General features: G+C 47.9%; 1 protein-coding gene and 1 non-coding gene across 7 annotated transcripts; both read left to right on the top strand.

Moving 5' to 3' along the window:
- The first annotated feature begins 13,570 nt into the window (after positions 1–13,570).
- On the top strand, positions 13,571–20,977 carry LOC132513891 (melanoma-associated antigen D4). Of its 6 annotated transcripts, none has more exons than XM_060138515.1 (13): positions 13,571–13,642; positions 14,604–14,814; positions 15,060–15,890; positions 16,275–16,481; positions 16,587–16,650; positions 16,879–16,958; positions 17,349–17,440; positions 18,081–18,160; positions 18,245–18,287; positions 18,704–18,766; positions 19,761–19,875; positions 20,147–20,577; positions 20,769–20,977. In XM_060138515.1, the coding sequence occupies exons 2-13, from the start codon at positions 14,605–14,607 to the stop codon at positions 20,776–20,778; spliced, it is 2,226 nt and encodes a 741-aa protein (XP_059994498.1). In that variant the 5' UTR covers positions 13,571–13,642; position 14,604; the 3' UTR covers positions 20,779–20,977. The 6 variants fall into 6 exon arrangements, with proteins under 6 accessions (XP_059994498.1, XP_059994499.1, XP_059994495.1 ...); XM_060138516.1 differs by having other exon boundaries at positions 20,147–20,589; XM_060138512.1 differs by having other exon boundaries at positions 18,081–18,287.
- LOC132514172 (small nucleolar RNA SNORA11) lies at positions 19,386–19,514 on the top strand. The gene has a single exon (XR_009538663.1). It is a non-coding gene; the product is annotated as a small nucleolar RNA SNORA11 (small nucleolar RNA).
- Positions 20,978–21,452: the final 475 nt, after the last annotated feature.

Here is a 21,452-nt window from a genome sequence, read left to right as displayed (position 1 = left end):
CCTTTTGTAAATATAGCTGTATGTTATCAACCAAATCGAGTAACTTACAACACCATGATAAAAGTTTTTAAATCATCAGAGATTATATGCTAGAATTTATTTTTCCCTTATTTTCTAATGAAAATTCGCTTTTGTGAATTCACATTTGTTTTTCTCAAGAGGCCCATACTTCAACAGTTTCTAGAATAGGTGCATTTGAGATTTTAACAGCAAGATCAATTTTTACACATGACCTACTTTTTCTATGATCCAAGCAGTTTCTATCCATGGTTCTAGGTCACTGGAGGTGGGGGCCAGGCTTCTCTTTCCACTTCCCACCCCAGAGAAAGCCTCTTCTCCCAATCCCTTTCCTTACTCTTCCCTTAGAGGGAAGACTGATGTGATGGGCCAGATTCCGGAGCACTGTGAGCAGTACCAGTGTGCACTGGGACTGGACACCTATGCGTGGAGGACATGTCCATGCCCTCTCTTTCTTACAATACTAAGAGGTACGTAAGCTGAGCCACTGCCTACCTACCCATGAAGGCTGGGAGCTGCCACATCACTCTCTCCTCCTTTCTTCTCACTGGAGATTTGGGGCTCTGTCATCCTTGCATATTAGGGATCAGCTGGTGGTAAGAGGTAGAGTTAGAGTCTAGGAGATCCTGCTTCATTCTTGAGCCCAAGCCTGTGCTTCACCCCAACTCCACAAGAGGGCGCTTCACTGAGGGACTCTGAGAACTGGCCCAGTGAAGGATATTCCAGACTCCTATGTGTCTGTCTCCTTTAGAGAAAGCCCTGGGAGAGGGCAGAGCGGCTGTGTTGGGTAGGAGGAGGGCATTGTTGTATCGCTGAACAAATACTGGCCCCGTACTGTCAGATTCTCACCAGTAACTCCACACCTTCACGTCTCTCGCTCTACTGCAGATGGTGAACACATTCACCCAAATGTCATAACCCACAATTAAATGTCACAGGTACCCATTCAAATAGACATGCCCTCAGGTGTTGCCATGCTTTCAGCCAGAGGCCAGCACTTGGTGTTTGCAGACATGGTGGTGGACACAACTCATGGAATGATAAGGTAAATGTCTGTTGATAGGTTAAAGCCTCCTGAATTCCAGTGGTTCCCCCACACCTGCTTTCCATCAGGGGCTCATGCACCAATGTCAGGTACCATGAAGGCAGTGTTCTCATTCTTAAATTGGTCCCACTGTAACACGTTGTCCTTGTTCAGACCTCATGTTATCTCTCAGCACTTTGGCCTTGACTTTTAGACGGCCCAAATTGTAAAAACATTTCATGGCCAACTGACGGGTTTCTGATATTTCTCAGATAGAATTGGCTACTTCCAGCCATATGCCACATTTGAAATAATCATCCACTTACTTCACACACAATTTATTTTATGTACCTCACCTTTTACAATTGTCTACAACTAGACAACACATATCCCTATTTCCCTTTTGAGACATGCCGTCCAGCTATCATTAAATTGTATATTGCTAATACTTTGTACAATTCTTATTATACCTAGCCAATAGCCATACTCCTCATCCCCTTCCCCAAATAAAAGAAGATCTGAGGATGAAAAGCATTTATCCACTAATAACTTTTCCTTGATAACCACTCTGAATAAGCCTCACATGTGTGCTGCTTGATCAGCCTCTTGGTTAGGCCTGTGTTAACTGTCCTAGGGCTGCTATTAACCACTGGGAAACTGATGTTGCACTCCCATAAGCTCTCTCCTGCTTGCTTCTCTCTGTCTTCCCTAAATATCCCATTGAGATGCCATACCCATGCTGCATACAGCATTACACAAAAGTGTCCAAACTGGGCTCATTGTAAACTTTTAGTCATTATCTCAGGGAAGGGGAGGGAAGATCTTATGGTAGAACTAAGATCGGTATGTCACAGAGGAATCAGTGTGGTTAGCCCTTCTCCATTTAAGTCCATGCAAGTCCTCAAGATGTTGCCTGTAACCCTCCATCAGCTTAAGGAAACAATTCAGGCCCATGGTGAACTACAATAAAATGTAGAGCTTGGGAAATATTGACATTTAAATGTCAAAATATGGCTGTTTCCACTGAGTCTCATTAGTCTAACACCACATGGAAGAATGTCCTTGGGTCAAGTGATCATGGTTACAACCTTTTCATGCTTTGTGATGTTAAATTCTCTACTTCATCTTAGAGGTTTGATATAATAAATGCCCAATACCAGCAGCAGGGCAACTCCTACCTGGAATGCTTGTTTTGCCCCTGAGAGGATTCAATTTATTTCCAGTGCCTCACGATGGAGAATTTTCCATGGTATGTAGACAAAAGACTTATTTCCTTTTTCCTTTCTACAAAACCAATGCATACATCAGTCTATTACCTTCCCTGGATGTGCTTCCCACACAGCCACCTGAATGGAGCTTGCTTCAGAATGAGGAGTGTCTACTTGTCCCTGTCCTTTTCCCTGTAGCCTTATCACTGGTAAAACCTCAGCTACTAGGCTTTCACCAGAAGCAATGAGTGGAGTCAGACCTTTGTTGCCTTGAATTTTTACAAATGGCTCTAATTTTTCATGGCCAATGTTAAGAGCTGGTGGTGCTAGAAAGAAAAGGAGGGATGTCTGGAATTCATTATTTTGATCACCACCCAGTAAAGTGTGTTGCTGGGGAGAGATGCTCCTTTACTTTCTGCCTGTCCCTGGCTTTCTGCTTGTCACCTTGCAGTCCCACTTGCTGTCTCTCTCCTCCACCTCTCCCTCAGCTCGCCTGCATCCTCCCTCTCTCTTTGCTTCTACCTCTGTCTCCCTCTTTCCTATGTCTTTACAGTCTTCCGACTGGTTTTTCTGCTCAGTCTCCCCTTCTCCTTCCATCCTTTATCCCCCATTCTGTGCCTGTGTATCTTCCACCCCCTGGCTCTCCCTAGCATATCCCTGTCTGTTTTCCCATTGCTGGGCCCACGTGGAGCCACATCGGTGGGAAGACCATGGATATATACATTCATCCACCGATCCCTCTACCGATTCTTCCATCCTTTCCATTCTGTTTTTTAATTCATTAATTCCTCTGTTCATTTATTCCTCCCACAAATGTACTTGAGAGTCTATAAGGGAACAGGCACTGGACTAGACCCTCAGGATATACAGTGGAGAACAAAACAGACAATGGAAACTTTCACCATGGGGCTTGCACTGGAATGGGGCAGCAGGTGTTTCAAAAGGATCCCTCTAACAAATATATACAAATACATTAGTTATGACAAATACTGATAAATGCTATGGGGGAAGTTTTCAAGGTGCTAAGAGAAAGGAGAAGAGGATAAGTAATTTAAATTGAGGATGAAGTGGTTTGTGGCCAGGAAAGGCCCTCAGGAAGGAGTGATCTTTAAGCTGAGACCTCAGAAATAAGCATGAGGTAGACAGATGAACAGGAGAACACAAAGGGTTATCACTTCAGGGTTCCCAGGAGCAGCACTATAAAGTCTCTAAGGCAGTAAGTGGTATGTATGGCTCCCACAGGGCCTAAGAGAAGGTCAGACTAGTTCAAGCAAAGAAGGGTGGGAATACTTTAGGGTCAGACGGTTGTGAAAATCTTATTCCAGCTCATATCACTATTGTCATCATTCTTTCAGGCCAGGCCCCTCACTTGTCAGTTATGTTTTCAATCCTTTTCATTCCCATTTTCCACTCCCTCTCTATGCCTCTCATGGAGACAAGGTATTCTAGTTTTTTTTCTAAGTATCCTTTTTCTTTTTTCTTCCTTTTTTTCAGATATTTATTGACATACAGCACTGTACAAGTTTAAGGTATACAGTATAATAATTTGACATAGATATATCATGAAATGATTACAACAGTAAGTTTAGTGAACATCCATTATCTCATATAGATACAAAAGTAAAGAAATAGAAAAGAAATATCCTTGTGATGATAACTCTGAGGATTTACTCCCATAACTTTCATATATAACGTACAGCAGTTTTAATTATATTTATCACATTGTATATTACATCACTAGTACTTGTTTATCTTGTTACTGGAAGTTTGTACCTTTTGATTGCCTTCATCCAATTCCCCCTCTCCCCACACTCTGCCTGTGGTACCCACAAATCCGATCTCTTTTTTCCATGATGTTTTTTGTTTTGTTTCTTTTTGAAGTATCATTGACCTACAACATCATATTAGTTCCTGGTACACAAAATAGTGATTGTATATTTCTATATACTTCAAAATGATCACCACAATAAGTCTAGTTATTATCTGTCACCATACAAAGCTATTACGTAATTATTGACTATATTCCCCACACTGTACATTTCATCCCTGTGACTCATTTATTTTGTAACTGAAAGCTTGTATCTCTTAATCTCCCTCAGTTACTTCTCTTTTCCTCCAAACCTCCTCCCCTCTGACAACTACCTGTTTGTCCTCTGTATCTATGGCTCAATTTTTCTTTAGTTTTGTTTGTTCATTTGTTTTGTTTTTTAGATTCCACATATAAATGATATCATACAGTATTTGTCTTTCTCTGTCTGAGATTGTTCACTTAGTGTAACACCCTCTAGGTCCATCCATGTTGTTGCAAATGGCAAGATTTCATTCGTTTTAATGGCTGAATATTCCACTGTATATATACCACATCTACTTTAACCACTTATCTATTGATGAGCACTTAAGTTGTTTCCATATTTTCACTATTGTAAATAATGCTGCAATGAACATAGGGATGCATATATCTTTTCAAATTAGTGTTTCTGTTTTCTTTGGAAAAATACCCAGAAGTAGAATTACTGGATTGTATGGTACTTTTATTTTTAATTTTTTGAGGAAACTTCATACTGCATTGGCTGCACCAATTTACATTCCCACCAAAGTCCACAGGGGGCCCTTTATTTTCTCCACATCCTTGCCAACACTTGTTATTTGTTGTCTTTTGATGATAGCTATTCTGACAGGTGTGAGGTGATATATCATCATGGTTTTCATTTGCATTTCCCTGATGATTAGTGATATTGAGCATATTTTCATGTTTGTTGGTCATCTGTATGTCTTCTTTGGAAAAATGTCTATTCAGGTCCTCTGCCTATTTTTTAATCGGGTTTTTTGCTTTTTGGTGTTGAGTTGTATGAGTCCTTTAAATATTTTGAATATTAACCCCTTATCCAATATATTGCTTCCAAATATCTCTTCCCATTGAGCAGGCTGCCTTTTAGTTTTGTTGCTAGTTTCCTTCACTTTGCAAAACGTTTTTAGCTTCTTGTGGTCCCATTTGTTTATTTTTATGTTTGTTTCCCTTGCCTGAGGCGACATATCCAGAAAAATATTACTAAGAGTGATGTTAAAGACCGTACTGTCTATGTTTTCTTCTAGAAGTTTTATGGTTTCAGGTCTTATATTTAAGTCTTTAATCCATTTGGAGTTTATTTTTGTATATGGTGTGAGAAAATTAACCAGTCTGATACTTCTGCGTGTAGATGTCCAGTTTTCCCAACACCATTTATCAAAGAGACTGCCTTTTCTCTGTTGTATATTCTTGCCTCCTTTGTCATAGATTAATTGCCCATATAACTGTGGCTTTATTTCTAGGCTCTCTATTCTCTTCCATTTATCTATGTGTCTGCTTTTGTGCCAGTACCATGCTGTTTTGATGAATGTAGCTTTGTAGTGTAGTTTGAAATCAGAGATTGTGTTACCTCCAGTTTTGTTCTTCTTTCTTAAAATTGTTTGGCTATTTGGATTCTTTTGTATTTCCATATGAATTTAGAATTATATATTCGATTTATTTAGGTCTTCTTTAATTGTTCTCAGTAATGTCTTAATATTTTCAAGTAAAGTGTTGCTCAGCTTTAGTCACATCTACCCTTATATAATTCTTCTTTTTATGCTCTTGTAAGTGGTATTTTTGCTATTGGAAATGGTATTTAAAATTTCATTTTCTTGATTATTTCTGTTGTATAAATTTCCATTGATTAGAATAAAGTTATTGAATATTGACATAAATTTTTAATATTAGTGATATAATTAACACTAATTTTATCATTCTTGATATTGGTAATTCATGTTTTATTTCTTTTATTTCCCTAATTATTCTGGATAGAGGCTTATCACTTGTACTGATATTCTTAAAGATCAGATTTGATCTCTTTAATTTCCTCTATTTCTTTCTTTCTTTTTTTGTTTTGTGGTACGCAGGCCTCTCACTGTTGTGGCCTCTCCCGTTGTGGAGCACAGGCTCTGGATGCACAGGCCCAGCGGTCATGGCTCACGGGCCTAGCTGCTCCGTGGCATGTGGGATCTTCCCAGACCAGGGCACGAACCCAAGTCCCCTGCATCAGCAGGCGGACTCTCAACCACTGCACCACCAGGGAAGCCCTATTTCTTTTTTTTGTTGTCTACCTCAGTGACTGCTACACTTCCCCTTATTTCCATTCTTCTGCTATTTTGGTTTTAATTGTATCTGCATTCTTTTTTCTAAATATTGAAATTTAAATGATTGATTTAATTCTGATTTTTAAATATAGGCATTTTGTGCTATAAATTGGTTTCTAAGGACTGCTTTAGGTGCATCCTACAAATTTTGATAAGTTGTACTTCACTTTTCATTCAGTTCAAATTAATTTCTAAATTTCTTTTTTTATTTCTTTCACCGATATGTTATTGAAGAGTATGTTATATCGTTTGCAAATATTTTGGGAATTTTACAGATACATTCCTGTTATTTATATCTAATTTAATTTCATTGTCCTTCAGGAAAATCCTTTAGGTGATGTTAATTCTTTCATTGGTAAGATGTATTTATGGCCCAGAATATTGTCTATCATGGTAAATTTTCATGTACATATGAAAACAATGTGTGTTCTTTTTTTTGTTAGGGATAGTGCCCTTAAAATGGAGAACAGTATGGAGGTTCCTTTAAAAACTGAAAATAGAGCTACCATATGATCCAGCAATCCCACTCCTAGGCATATACCCAGAGAAAGCCATAATTCACAAAGATACATGCCCCCCAGTGTTCATTGCAACATTATTCACAATAGCCAGGACATGGAAGCAACCTAAATGTCCATCAACAGAGGAATAGATAAAGAAGATGTGGTACATATATACAATGGAATATTACTCAGCCATAAAAAAGAATGAAATAATGCCATTTGCAGCAACATGGATGGACCTAGAGATTGCCATACTGAGTGAAGTAAGTCAGACACAGAAAGACAAATATATGATATCGCTTATATATGGAATCTGAAAAAAAAGTCTACAAATGAACTTATCTACAAAACCAAAATAGAGTTACAAATATAAAAATAAACTTACGGTTACCAGGGAGTAAGGAAGGGAGGGATAAATTGGAAGATTGGGATTGACACACACACACTACTATATATAAAATAGATAACTAATCAGGACCCACTGTATAGCACAGGGAACTGTATTCAATACTCTGTAATAGTCTATATGGGAAAAGAATCTTAAAAAGAGTGGATATATTTATTTGTATAACAGATTCACTTTGCTGTACACTTGAAACTAACACAACACTCTAAATCAATTACACCTCAATAAAATTTTTTTAATGTTAATTAGATTAATTTGAGTGATAGCATTTTCAAGCATTCTATACACTTACTGATGTTTTTAGTCAACTTGTTCAACTGTGGAGAGGAAAGACAAATCTCTGACCCTAATTGTGGATTTTCCTTTCTTTCATATATTTCTAAATTCCATTTTTAGGTGTATAAACATTAAGAATTTTTTTTTCTTTTTTTTTTGCGGTACGCGGGCCTCTCACTGCTGTGGCCTCTCCCGCCGCGGAGCACAGGCTCCGGACGCGCAGGCTCAGCGGCCATGGCTCACGGGCCCAGCCACTCCACGGCATGCGGGATCCTCCCAGACTGGGGCACGAGCCCGCGTCCCCTGCACCGGCAGGCAGACTCTCAACCACTGCGCCACCAGGGAAGCCCAACATTTAGAATTTTTATGCCCTCTTGATGAATTGGCCTCCATAGGCAATCATAAATATAAACAATCCTCTTATAAATGATCCTCTTTATCCCTGACAATATATTTTATTCTGAAATCTGCTTTATCTGATATTAATATATACATTACAGCCTTGTTTGGATTATTAGTAGCATGATATATCTTTTCCCATACTTTTACTTTTAACCTATAGGTACAATGGGATTCATGTACACTGCATATAGCAGGATCTTTTTTTTTTTTTAACATCTTTATTGGAGTATAATTGCTTTACAATGGTATGTTACCTTCAGCTTCACAACAAAATGAATCAGTTATATACATACATATATTCCCATATCTCTTCCCGCTTGCGTCTCCCTCCCTCCCACCCTCCCTATCCCACCCCTCCAGGCGGTCACAAAGCACCGAGCTGATCTCCCTGTGCTATGCGGCTGCTTCCCACTAGCTATTTACCTTACGTTTGGTAGTGTATATATGTCCATGCCTCTTTATCGCTTTGTCACCGTTTACCCTTCCCCCTCCCCATAACCTCAAGTCCATTCTCTAGTAACTCTGTGTCTTTATTCCTGTTTCACCCCTAGGTTTTTCATGACATTTTTTTTTTAAATTCCATATATATGTGTTAGCATACGGTATTTGTCTCTCTCTTTCTGACTTACTTCACTCTGTATGACAGACTCTAGGTCTATCCACCTCATTACAAATAGCTCAATTTCGTCTCTTTTTATGGCTGAGTAATATTCCATTGTATATATGTGCCACATCTTCTTTATCCATTCATCCGATGATGGACACTTAGGTTGTTTCCATCTCCGGGCTATTGTAAATAGAGCTGCAATGAACATTTTGGTACATGACTCTTTTTGAATTATGGTTTTCTCAGGGTATATGCCCAGTAGTGGGATTGCTGGGTCATATGGTAGTTCTATTTGTAGCTTTTTAAGGAACCTCCATACTGTTCTCCACAGTGGCTGTATCAATTTACATTCCCACCAACAGTGTAAGAGGGTTCCCTTTTTTAAAATCCAATTTGTCATGCCCCACATCGTATGTTATTAGGGAAATGCAAATTTAAAAACTGAGATACCACTACACTCCTATTAGAATGGCCAAAATCCAGAACACTGGCAATACCAAATGCCTGCAAAGATGTGTATCAACAGGAACTCTCCTTCATATCTGGTGGGAATTCAAAATTATACAACCACATTGGAAGACAGTTTGACAGTTTCTTATAAAATTAAACCTATTCTGACCATGTAGTCCAGCAATTGTGCTCCTTGGTATTTACCCAAATGAGCTGAAAATTTATGTCCACAGAAAAACCTGCATACACATGTTTATAGCACTTTTATTCACAATACTGTAACTTCGGAAGAAACCAAGATGTACTTCAGTAGGTGAATGGATGAACAAACTGTGACACATCCAGATAATGGAATATTATTCATCACTAAAAAGAAATGAACTATCAAGCCCTGAAAAGACATTCAAGAACCTTAAGTGCATATTACCCAGTGAAAGAGACCAATCTGAAAAGTGTATATATTGTATGATTCCAACTATATGACATTCTGGAAAAGGCAAACCTATAGGGACAGTTAAAAAATCAGTGGTTGCTAGCAGTTAGGAGAGCAGTTAGGAGCAGTTAGTTATGTGGAGCACAGAGGATTTGGGAGGCAATGAAATTATTCTGTATGATACTGTAGTGGTGGCTACATGTTGTCCAAACCCATGGAATGTACAACAGCAAAAATGAGTCCTAATGTAAACTATACACTTTGGGTGATAATGATATGGCAATGTAGGTTCATTGATTGTAAGAAACACACCTCTCTGGTGCAGGATGTTGACAGTGGGGGAGGCTCTATCTCTGTGGGGGCAGGAGGTATATGGGATGGCTCTGTAATTTCTGCTCAATTTTGCTATGAGCCTAAAGCTACACTAAAAAATAAACTCTATTTAAAAGAGAAAGGAGTCCAATTTTAGACAAATAGTATTTAATATGATTACTGATATGGTTGGATTTAAAGCTGTCATGTTAATTTTTTTCTATTTTCTCATCTGTTGTTTTATTTTTTCTCTTTTAAAACATCTTAAGTTAAATGAGCATTTCATGATTCCATTTATCTCCCATATAGGCTTACTAGTCATAATTCTTTGGATACATACGTTAGTGTTTATAGTTCATGCTTCTTTAACGTATCACAATGTACCTTCAAGTAATATTGTACCACTTCACATGTAGATTTAGAATCTTACATACACTTATATTCCCCCATCCTTGTGCTATTATTTTCCAAGAAGCTAATTCCACATAAGTTATAACTCCACAATGCATTATGAATTTTTGCTTTACATCATTAATAATAAAATATTCTTAAATGTGAAAATTAATAGTTTATATCTACTTTCATAGCTACCATTTCCATTATTGTTGACTCATTTACGTAGACCATATTTCCATTTACAGTCATTTTTCTTGTGCCTGAAGGACATCCTGTAACATTTCTTGTAGGGTAAATCTACTGATGATTAATTTTTTCAGCTTCAGTATGCATGAAAACCTTTTATTTCAACTTCATTTTTAAAAAGATATTTATTGAGTATACAATTCTGATTGGACAATTATTGTTTCACTATTTTAAAAATGGTATGCCACTTTCTTCTGACTTGCACTGTTCCTTATGAGAAGTGTCCTCTAATTCTTATCATTGGTCCTCTTAATGATTCTATATTTTCTGGTTTTATACTTGTTTAGGAATAAAAGTAAAACCCTGGGGAAGCAGATTGGAAAAATATCATGAATGCACACCATGCATTAACTGTGCATAGCAACTTGGATACATATTAAAGCATAAGAGCCACTAAAAAAAAATTAAAAACCAGGATGGATACTTATACTTGCAGCCACGATGAATTAACAAGAATCCGATGTGCTCTGCCACCAAAATATCTATAAACCAAAAAAGTTACAAAGCTTTACGTCGTGGCTCCACGAGCCACGCAGGACATTGATCCCCAAGATAAGGGAAATTAAAAAGGTGATCCCCAGGATTGCCCAATTCCCCCCAACTTCTTGCCTGGATAGAGTTTACAGGCTGCGGCACAGGGAGATTGAACACAAACAGAGGTGAATAAGTGAAGGAGACAGAGCTGAGAATTCCAAGAGGCCAGTGTGACTAGAATATTCTGGGGGTAATGGAGGGGAGAGAGCTGCACACTGAGGTAGCCCTGGAGAGCTGCAGCGGTTTCCCATCTGGGTGCAGTGTATGAGAAAAGGGCAGTGGTGGTAGCTGACTTCCATTTTCTGGAGTGAGTAGTTGTGTGGATCGTGGTGCCATTTACTGAGATTGTGAAGATGGGAGTTTTAAAAACAAGAGAGATGGGGGACGTGAGTGTGTGGGGGTGGTGGATATAGCAATACCACAGTGAGACAGACTCACTGTGAGGAGCCCTTGAAACATCCAAGTGGAGATGTCAAGTAGACGAATGAATATATGGATTTGGATCTCAAAGCTGAAGTTCGAACTGGGGTTGTAGATTTGGGAGTTGTAAGCATATTAGCATATATAGTTATAAAGCATCTAGCATATAGAGGGGCTGGTATAAAAATGAATACAATAGAAGTTCTCATCATAAAAAATTGTAACTATGTGTGATGATGGATGTTAACTGGACTTATTGTGGTGATCATTTCACAGCATATACAAATAATGAATCATGATGTTGTACACCCGAAACTAATATAATGTTATATGTCAATTATATCTCAATAAAGAAAAAGAAAAAATAAGAATAAAAAATAAAATAAAGCGAATATAAAAATCCACTATGGATTTTGTAAAAAAAGCACAGTTTCAAAATGAGATGGGAACATAGCATTTTCTATTAGCATATAGCGGTTTGTCAAGGCTTTCGCTTCTAAGGTCTGGTCACGTCCCACAGAAACGTGTTGCACAGGAAGGGCTGAGAGACACAAGCAGCTGACAGGGAAGGTTGCTATGCAACAGCTGAGGAAAGCCATCCAGACAGGCAGAATTGATGTTGGTCACTGGAGAGTAAAAGCTCTGGTCCTAGCAATAGCTTCCATTCAGACACAGGGGTGGACAGCCTGGAGAGGCTGATATAAAAACGAATATAAAAGTCCACTATGTTTTTTTGTAAAAAAAAATAGAAGTGCAATTTGGGGTGGGAACATAGCATTTTCTCCAGTCATTCTGGAAGCGCAGCAGCATGTGTGTCCTTAGGTAGGACCCCAGTAAGTTCTCCTTTTGCTTCACATTTTGCATATTGAGAAACCGGGCTCAGAGATGTCCAGTGACCCAAGCGGGCTTTCACACAGCTAGCGACAGACTGGTCCAACACTCCGTCCCTGGAATTCGGAAGTCCAGCCCAGCTTCTATCCACAAGATCACAGCTGCCCCAGGCCCCAGCCATGGAAGGAACCAGGCGAAACATTTACTCTGAATCAGGGCTTGCCATGGCTCAGACACACAAGCGCCTGATTGTCCTGGCCGCTCCAGTGGGCACCAGGAAGGCCTCAGGCAGCGTGTTTGTGCCACTCACAGCGAAGAGGCCTGACAGTCGGAGCAGGGAGTGGACCCCAAGGAGCAATTCTCACACCTGGATGGACCCACATAGAGCAGGCAAGGGTTGGGCCTGGGGCTCCTACCTGTTCCCCCTGGAATGCAGAGCGTGAGCTTAGGTCTCAGAGAACAGAAACCTGGCTTGTTGGGACAGATGTTGACAGGGCAGGAGAGGTGGGGTGGATCTGCTGCTCAAACTGAAGAAGGGAGGGTGCCTCAGTCCCCGGGGCCAGTGCCAGTGGAACATGGATTTTTGGAGTCAGCGAGACCCCGGCCCAAATTCTGCATTTTCAACCTGCTGGCTCTGTGGCCTTGTCTAGGTTGTGCGATGTGTCCGTCTGTGCCTCAGCTTCCTGATCTGTAAAATGGGGATGCTGACATCCACCTCCCAGGGCTGCTGTGAGAGGAAGATAATGCCCAGCACAGCTCAGGCTGTGACACACAAGCTGCATGAAGAGTGGCTGGGGAAGCAGATGTTCCCAGTGTGTCTGGGGGCCCTAGAGGTGGATAGTGGAGGGGAACGCAAAGGGAACTGGTGTCCTCTCGCCATTTCCATTTCTCTTGTTGCAGTTGCAGACTGGGCTAGAGACCTCTGTATTGGTGACCTAGGGGTCACGCTGGGGAAGCAGGGCTCAGTGTATTCCAGACCACACTGGAGGAGCTTAGAGGCAAGGGGGAGGGCAGGGCTGAGAAGCATTGTGCAAAAGTGGGGGGACTGAGGGTATATGATGGATGGGTTGGAACCGCAGTACAGGGTGTGAGTGCCCGCGCCTGCGGTCGGGGGCGCGGAGGCGGAGGTGGGGAACGGTGAGGGGAATCTGGCGGGAAGGAGAAAACGCCCCCCTACCCCGCCCACCCACTGGCGGAATCGCATGCGCACAGGGGACCTGGTGGGAAAGGCTTTTGTTGGGATAGCGGGCCGGCTGGAGGGGTCCGCGCATGCGCAGGCTGCCCAGCCGCGCGGCGGGGAGGGGGGGCGTTGCGCGGAGAAAAGGGGCGGGGTGGTCGGAGCTGCTGTGCTGGCAGCAGTAGGCGAGGGCGCGGCTGCGGGGTTCCTGGTGCTGAGGACGGACGCCATTGGAGCCCCAGGGAAGGTAAGGATCCAGCCCCAGACAGGACCGGGAGAGAGCGAGTGGAACGAGGGTACGCTGTGCCCTCCCCATCCCCAATCCCCCGCCCCCGGATCTGAACAAAGCCCAAGCACGCAGAACCTGAACCCCCTTTGACCCGCGGTCTAGATAGGAGCCTCCCCCCTCCACCGCCATCAGACGCAGGCTCCCCGATCCGAGCCCTACTTACACCGGAGCCCACCATCCGAACCCCTTTAACAGACCCGTGTGCTCCGTGCTGAGCTTCCTTAGAGCGGAGGCCCCACCTCCACCCCAAACACTCTGAGATCAATCCAGTGGAACTGAACGTTTTGCCCCCTTCCTGGAGTTGCAGTCCTGGCCTCTGAGACCTCCAGCGCTCCAGTTCGAGCCTCACCTAGCCCGAAGACCCCCACCCCATACACCTTGAGCGCTCCTGTATGAGCCCAACCTAGACCTGAATCAGCTGAATCCCCCCACCGGCACTTAGAGGGTCCCTGGGATTCATTTTCCCAGAGCTTCCAGCGGTCCCCGTTTGTCTCAGCCCTCTCATGTCATTCTCCTCCCCACCGTCCTGGCCCCCTGCTCCAGGCATTAAATTCAGGCGCTTTATTTCTCCCTCTCTCAACGCATCTCCTATGGGACTCTTTGGACCCAGGCCCGCCAGTGCACCCCTTGTTCAAATCCGGCCGCTGGGCCGGGGAGCCTGCCTGTCCTAAACTCCCCTTTCAGTGTAGGGACTCCTCCGACCTCCTCTATCCTTCTCTTAGGGCTCTGTCTCTGAGGGAATCTACCCCAGCAGCCTTCACTCCCCCACCCACCCCGACCTTATACTGCCTGGTAACCTGATGATTGCAGCTCCCCACTTCCTGAGAGATCCGGCCTCCTGCTGGGTCCTGCCCCCCTCCCCCTGAAGAGGCCTCCCCGTCCCTCTCAGGCTGAGCTCTCTTCTCCTTGGCACCCCCAGCATGGCTGAGGGAAGCTACCACAAAGAATCTGAAGGGTACAACGTTGAAGACATGGACGAGGGTAGTGATGAAGTCGGGGAGGAAGACATGGTTGAAGGCAACGACTATGAAGAATTTGGTGCTTTTGGAGGCTACGGAGCCCTCACCAGCTTTGACATCCGTATCCTCAGAGCCTTTGGGAGCTTGGGTCCAGGCTTTCGCATCTTAGCGGTGAGGCCCCTTGTCGGCCACCTGCTAGCCCTGGGCCTTCCCTCCTGCGACGTCAGGGAGGATGGGAGGAGGGGGTGGGTGAAGGCTGGAGTTGAATGGGGAAGGACTGCCCAGCTTCACCAAACCTTCCCTCTCCTGCTGGGAGAAGGGGGATTTGGGAGGGTCTGGGGGCTGGTCGGGGGCTGGCCAGCACAGGGCGAGTGTGTACAGCTGTCTGCCTTGCCCTCCCCTCCCTGGTCTTGCAGAATGAGCCCTGGGAACTTGAAAACCCTATGCTGGCCAGGACTCTGCTGGAGGCATTTCGGATGGATCCAGAAACACTTGCCAACGAGCCGGCTGCCCGTGCTGCCAACGTAGCCCGGGCCGCCTCCTCTAACCAAGCTGCTCGGGCCGCTGCTGCTGCTGCCCGTGCCACCTACCATCAGGTGGTCGCTAACCACTCAGTGGCCACAGACCAGGGCTCAGGAGGCGATACCCAGCCCATGACATCCGCTGCCGAGGCTCAGGCAGCCACCCTTGAGACAAGCCTTGCTTCTCCGCACAGCTCCCAGATGCTAGTCAAGAGCGAGATGGCCACCCCCGGGGCTCCAGCAAGGTCCACGCAGCCCCAGACATCCTCCCGGGCCCAGGAGGCTGCTGCCGAGGGCCCTAGTACGGCCTGTGCTTTCTCCCAGGCCCCACGTGCCAGTGAGATGGATGCCACCCGGCCCAAAACAGCCTTCCTGGGTCAGAACGATGTCTTTGATTTCACCCAGCCGGCAGGTGTCAGTGGCATGGCCTTCCCACGCCCCAAGAGACCTGCCCCGGCCCAAGAGGCTGCCACAGAGGGCCCCAGTGCTGCCTCCGGGGGGCCCCAGGCAGCCTCTGCCGGGGAGGGGGCAGCCACCCGGCCAAAGACGACCAAGTCTGGGAAGGCTCTCGCCAAGACTCGGTGGGTGGAGCCTCAGAATGTTGTGGCAGCAGCTGCTGCCAAGGCCAAGATGGCCACGAGCATCCCTGAGCCTGAGGGTGCAGCTGCCACCTCTCAGCAGAGTGCGGAGCCCTGGGCCAGGATGGGAGGCAAGAGGACAAAGAAGGTGAGACCTCCCTGCTGTCTCCAACCCCCCTTGCTCCCCTGCTTTCTGGGCCCTCTCCTCTCTGCCTCCTCCTCTCCCTCCCCGCATCCCCTCCCTTCCCCTCCCCTCTCCTTCCCTCTCCTTCCCTCCCCTCTTCTCTCAGCTTGTGCATGTTTCTCCAAGACAGGTTAACTAGCATGTTTTTACTCCACGTAGTCCCTACCCTCAGGCCTGGAGGGAGAAGCGGTTGGCTCAGTGCCTGGCACTTAGTAAGCACTCGGCACGTGTCATCCGCTGTTCCTACTACCCTTATCTCCAAGTACCTGCTCTGGTTAAGATGTGTGCCAGGTGCTTTTGCACGGGTAGCCTGGTAGCCCTGAGTCTCTCCTCTGTCTAATGGTACAGTCCAAGCACCTGGATGACGAATATGAGAGCAGCGAGGAGGAGAGAGAGCCTCCTGCGGTCCCACCGACCTGGAGGGCATCGCAGCCCCCACTGACAACTGTGCGGCCTCAGATGGCCCCTCGGCCCCCCATGGCCCTGAGGTCCCAGGTACCCTCAAGGCACGTACTGTGCTTGCCACCCCGCAATGTGACCCTTCTGCAAGAGAGGGTAAGAAGCCTGCCCTTCCCCCATCTCGCTCCTCTCCTCCCTTGCGGGCCTGTTCTTTGAGGTCGCCCACGCCTTGGTCTACCCGTGTGCTCCCTCCTTCTCCAGGCAAATAAGTTGGTGAAATATCTGATGATTAAAGACTACAAGAAGATCCCCATCAAGCGCTCAGGTGGGCAACCTGTGCCCCCTCCCTGAGCTCTGCCCTTCCCCCCTCCCACAACCCTGCCCTGTGGGCCTCCCATCAGATGCCCACACACACACATCAGGCCTGGCTGATGGCTCCATTTGCACGGTGTGGGGTCCTGAGTGTGCTCCCTTCATCAGGGCTGACAGAAAAGCTGCAGCTCTGTGGCCCCTGCTCAGCCTCGGTGCTTTGCCCACCCCTCCCCTCCTGCAGACATGCTGAAGGATGTCATCCGAGAATACGATGAACATTTCCCTGAGATCATTGAACGAGCAACGTACACTCTGGAAAAGGTGGGTGCGGGGCCGGGGGCAGCTCTGTGGAGCAGGGGCCGCAGGGAACCCTTGCCCCCTGCATCCCCTCGAGGCCCAAGGGCAGGACTATGTGCTCTGGAAGGAAGCCCTCCCTGGCCTCTCCACCTGGGAGCTTCCTCTGCCTGCCTCCTTCCCTCCTTCTTGCCCTTCGTGCTCTCTGAGTGTCTGTGGTCTCCTGAGGTGGATCCCATTGTCTCAGCCAGTGTCAGTGCTCCCACAGGGTACTTCCTCTGCGGCCTCTCTTCTTCCTCCTCCCCCAGGGCTTGGGGCTCCCCGCCAAGGAAAAGCTCTAACGGGGAATTGAGTGACTGCCTGCAGGACACCCAACATGGATGTTTGATCTCACATTCTGTTTTCTCCCCCATGTAGAAGTTTGGGATCCACCTGAAGGAAATCGACAAGGAAGAACACCTCTACATTCTTGTCTGCACACGGGATTCGTCAGCCCGCCTCCTGGGAAAGTGAGAGAGCACAGGAGGGTGGTGGCCTTCCTTGGTGGTGCCTCCCCGCTCCTCTCAGAGAAACGGGAAAGTGGGGTTGGGGGGCCTAGCACGGCTCCCACCCAGAGTTAGCGGTGCTGAGCAGTTAAGGGCTGGCAGGGGCAGTAGCCTGGGCCGAGGATTTGCTGCTCTCCGGGTTTCGCCCCTGCCCACCCTTCCCCACCCCCATCTTCCTAGGAAAGCAAGCTCCTTGGTTGCCTCTCCCTGCTAAGGTCCTGGCCAGGGCTTGGCAGAGTGGGCCTCGGGAGGGGGACGGGGGTGTGGGGGTGCTCTCCAGTGGAGTTGTGCTCCCGACGCAATGCGCAAAGGGCAGGGAAGGTCTGGATGTGCCTCTGGACACAGGGTTGCCAACCGTTTGCTCCCTGCCTAACCCCATCCTCGGCAGAGCCCTGGGAGGAGGTGTTAGCATCCCCATTTGATGGATGAAGGGACTCAGTCTCAGGCCGAGGAATGAATTGTCTGGACCAGGTAGCGCAAGCCATACAGAGTAGGAGGAGCTGCCCTGTAGCCCAGCAATCTGGGAGAGGCTAGTTGAGTGAGCCGGCTGTGGTCCCCCCGGGAAAATGGCTGCTGGACAGGATCCCTCTTTCTACACCTTCAGGACCAAGGACACTCCCAGACTGAGTCTCCTCTTGGTGATTCTGGGCGTCATCTTCATGAACGGCAACCGTGCCAGCGAGGGTGAGTGGCTGGACCTGCAGCTGGGGGGTTGCCCGCCGTCTCACCTCCGTGTGCTAAACTCTTGTACCTCATCTCCCCTCGCAGCTGTCCTCTGGGAGGCACTACGCAAGATGGGACTGCGCCCCGGGTATGATTGGGGTCTCTCGGCTCCCACTCCTCAGTGTGTCTGTCCTTGGGCACAAGAGGCCCCGGGATTGCAGTGGCCTAGTGGTCTCTGCGGGGCGTGGCGTCCTGGACTAGGTAGAGCGCAAAGGGTCCCACCAGGGTGCGTGGGGAAACGGTCCTGAGCACTGAGCACCCCCTCTGCTCCGTGTGCCTTCTCTGTTCCCAGATGAGAACTAAGAGAAACCATCGGACCTGGGGGCTCCGTCAAACCCCTCCCTGGGGCGTCGCTGACAAGTGGCCGTCTGGCCTCTGCTGCCGGCCCAGGCATCCATGGGGACACCCCACAGGCTGGGAAGCTCTCAGTCCTGCTGGGAGTGCTCCCGCCCACCCCGGGCACTGCCACTGTCTCTAGTCATGCATTCCTTTCCTTGCACTCAGGGTGAGGCACCCATTCCTGGGCGATCTGAGGAAACTCATTACAGAGGACTTTGTGAAGCAGAAGTGAGTATCGACTGAGTTCACTTTGCCTCCCACTCAGGCCTTCCTCGTGTGCTGCTCTGGCTGAGGAAGCCATTCCCCAGCCCATGTCTTAACACCAGAGGGATGGGTGTCTGGTGTGAGTGTGGGGTGGGGGGGAATGTGAGTGTTGGGGGGAGGGCAATTCCAGGGAGGCTTGGGGAAAGGGAGCACATGCTGACTGCGAGCACCAGGTGGGGTGGTGCAGCCCCCATCTCGTTCAGCACCTGCCCTCTAGGCAGTGTCCCCGGCTTTACATCTCAGGAGCCTGGGGCTCAGAGAGTGGAAGCCTGACATGGCTCCGGCTGGGATAAGGCCCATTTGGGCCTGGAGTCCAGCCCCGCTGACCTTCTAGCCCAGGCCCACCCCATCCTCGGTGCTTGGAGATCTTGTGTGCCCTCACACAGGCCCGTATGCATGTTCACCACCCCCACCCCCGCCCCCTGCACCACACACACACACACACACACACACACACACACACACAGATGGTCGAGAGTATGCATGGAGTCCACTGCTCTTGGTTGACTGTTTCTTCCTGTACAGTCATTTTCTAGGGTGGACTGTCCCAGGGTTCAGCCAGGCCACGGACGAGCCCCATGGTGGGGTGTGCTCAGAGCAGGGGGCCTGAAGAAATGGCTCCTCTGTTTACAACACATCCAACAGGAACCTGGGTTATTGTGACAAGGGGCACAAAACTCGTGGCCTTCCTATGAACAAATACCCTACACGTGCCCCCTGCACCTCCACGTGGCTGCTGGGCAGGACCAGTGGCCTAAGGGTGTGAGCACCTCAGTTTTGGAGGCAGAAACCCCTGGGAATGAGCGTGGGAGCGAGGCAAGGGCTGCGGGGCCAGGGCAGGCGTCCTGCGGCAGCCAAGCTGCAGCCTCGGGGCTGGGAAGGGGCCACCTGGGAGCCACTGGTGCAGCAACAGGTCTGCCTGGCTGGAAGCAGAAGTTTATTTTCCTCTCTCACGCAGGTACCTGGAATACAAGAAGATCCCCAATAGCAGCCCCCCCGAGTATGAGTTCCTCTGGGGCCTGCGCGCCCGCCACGAGACCAGCAAGATGAGGGTGCTGAGATTCATCGCCCAGGTAAGGCAGAGCCTCTGTTCTGGCTGGAGTTTCCCATACCTCGTTGGTTCGCTGAGGCCCAGAAAGGTTCCTAAGCCACTGACACAAGTTCACAGACGTAGTGAGTGGGTGGGGCGAAATCCCAGGTCTGGCACAGAATAATGGGAGCCCGATTCCAGTCGTGCGGGTTTCTATCATGATTTTGCAAAGCGCTCAGGAGGGCGTATGGCAGGAAGCAGGTGCTGAGCGAGGTGGGGTAGCTGTTCCGACGGCTGCTGTTCTTCCACCGCAGTATCAGAACCGAGACCCCCGGGAATGGAGGGCTCATTTCTTGGAGGCTGTGGATGATGCTTTCAAGACGATGGATGTGGATATGGCTGAGGAACATGCCAGGGCCCAGATGAGGGCCCAGATGAACATCGGGGAGGAAGCTCTGATTGGACGGTGGAGCTGGGACGACATACAGGTCGAGCTCCTGACCTGGGATGAGGATGGAGATTTTGGCGACGCCTGGTCCAGGATCCCCTTCGCTTTCTGGGCCAGATACCATCAGTACATTCTGAATAGCAACCGTGCCAACAGGAGAGGCACCTGGAGGGCTGGCGTCAGCAGTGGCACCAATGGTGCGGCCAGCACCAGCATGCTCGATGGCCCCAGCACCAGCTCCACCATCCGGACCAGAAACGCCGCCAGAACCAGTGCCAGCTTCTTCTCCTGGATTCAGTAAGATTGGAGGTCATTAGATGAGACTCTGAAGGATGGGGCGTGGAGGGACTGGGAGGAGTCAGGGGAAGGCCTGGGGTGTCATGGGGGAACGAAGAGAGCCTGACGGGACGCTCAGTTTGTTCTTCCTATCCCTGACGGTTCACCTGTATTGACCCTTGTGTTCTGGCCTTTGTGTCTCCCGGTTCCAGGCAGCGCTGAGGAGCTGCAGCAGCCCCCTGCCGAGCCAGAGTGCCTCCTCTGCCCCCCGCCCCCCGACAGAGCACTCTAGGCAGCTACTCCCCGTCCATGGAAGATGGCATGCCAGATGATGCGCTCTCTGCCCTTCCTGCTTTCCTGTGTGCTTTTTGTCGTGCTGTCGTGTTTTGGGTATCAGTATTGCATTAAAGTTGCAAAATCAGTCGGACGTCTTCTCCTTCTCCTGGGCAGGTGTGGCTCTGAGTGGCCGGTGGTCAGGCCCTCCGGGACAGGCGGGGGCCGCCTCCCCCTAAAAGGCAGACGGGTGTGGCTGGGTCAGGCACTGGGAGGCGCAGAGATGCCAGCTGAGTGTGGAGGCCAAGAGTTTCCAGGGGCTCCGGTCCATACAGTTTCATGATTTCTTACACTGTGTGGCCCCGGTTAAATGCCAGTGGGGATCCTCAGGAGAAGGGGTGGGGTGGAGGGCCGTGAGCCGGTGCCACCGTCCCTCCCACCAAGGGACGGGATCCACAGACATCCCCTAGGACCCACCTCCGCCCCATCTCTGGAGGCGCTGTCCTGGAATCCTTCCCTCATCATCCACACCATTTCAGGACCTCCTCCCTCAGACCGAGTCTTAAGGACAATGAGGTAGGCCTCACAGTGACACTCTCACCCCTCCAGCAGGTAGAAGGAGG

This window comes from Lagenorhynchus albirostris, chromosome X (assembly GCF_949774975.1).
Source record: "Lagenorhynchus albirostris chromosome X, mLagAlb1.1, whole genome shotgun sequence".
In the NCBI taxonomy this organism is placed as follows: domain Eukaryota; kingdom Metazoa; phylum Chordata; class Mammalia; order Artiodactyla; family Delphinidae; genus Lagenorhynchus; species Lagenorhynchus albirostris.
The sequence above is the reverse complement of the archived record's forward strand: the minus strand, read 5'-3'. Positions and strand labels throughout refer to the sequence as shown.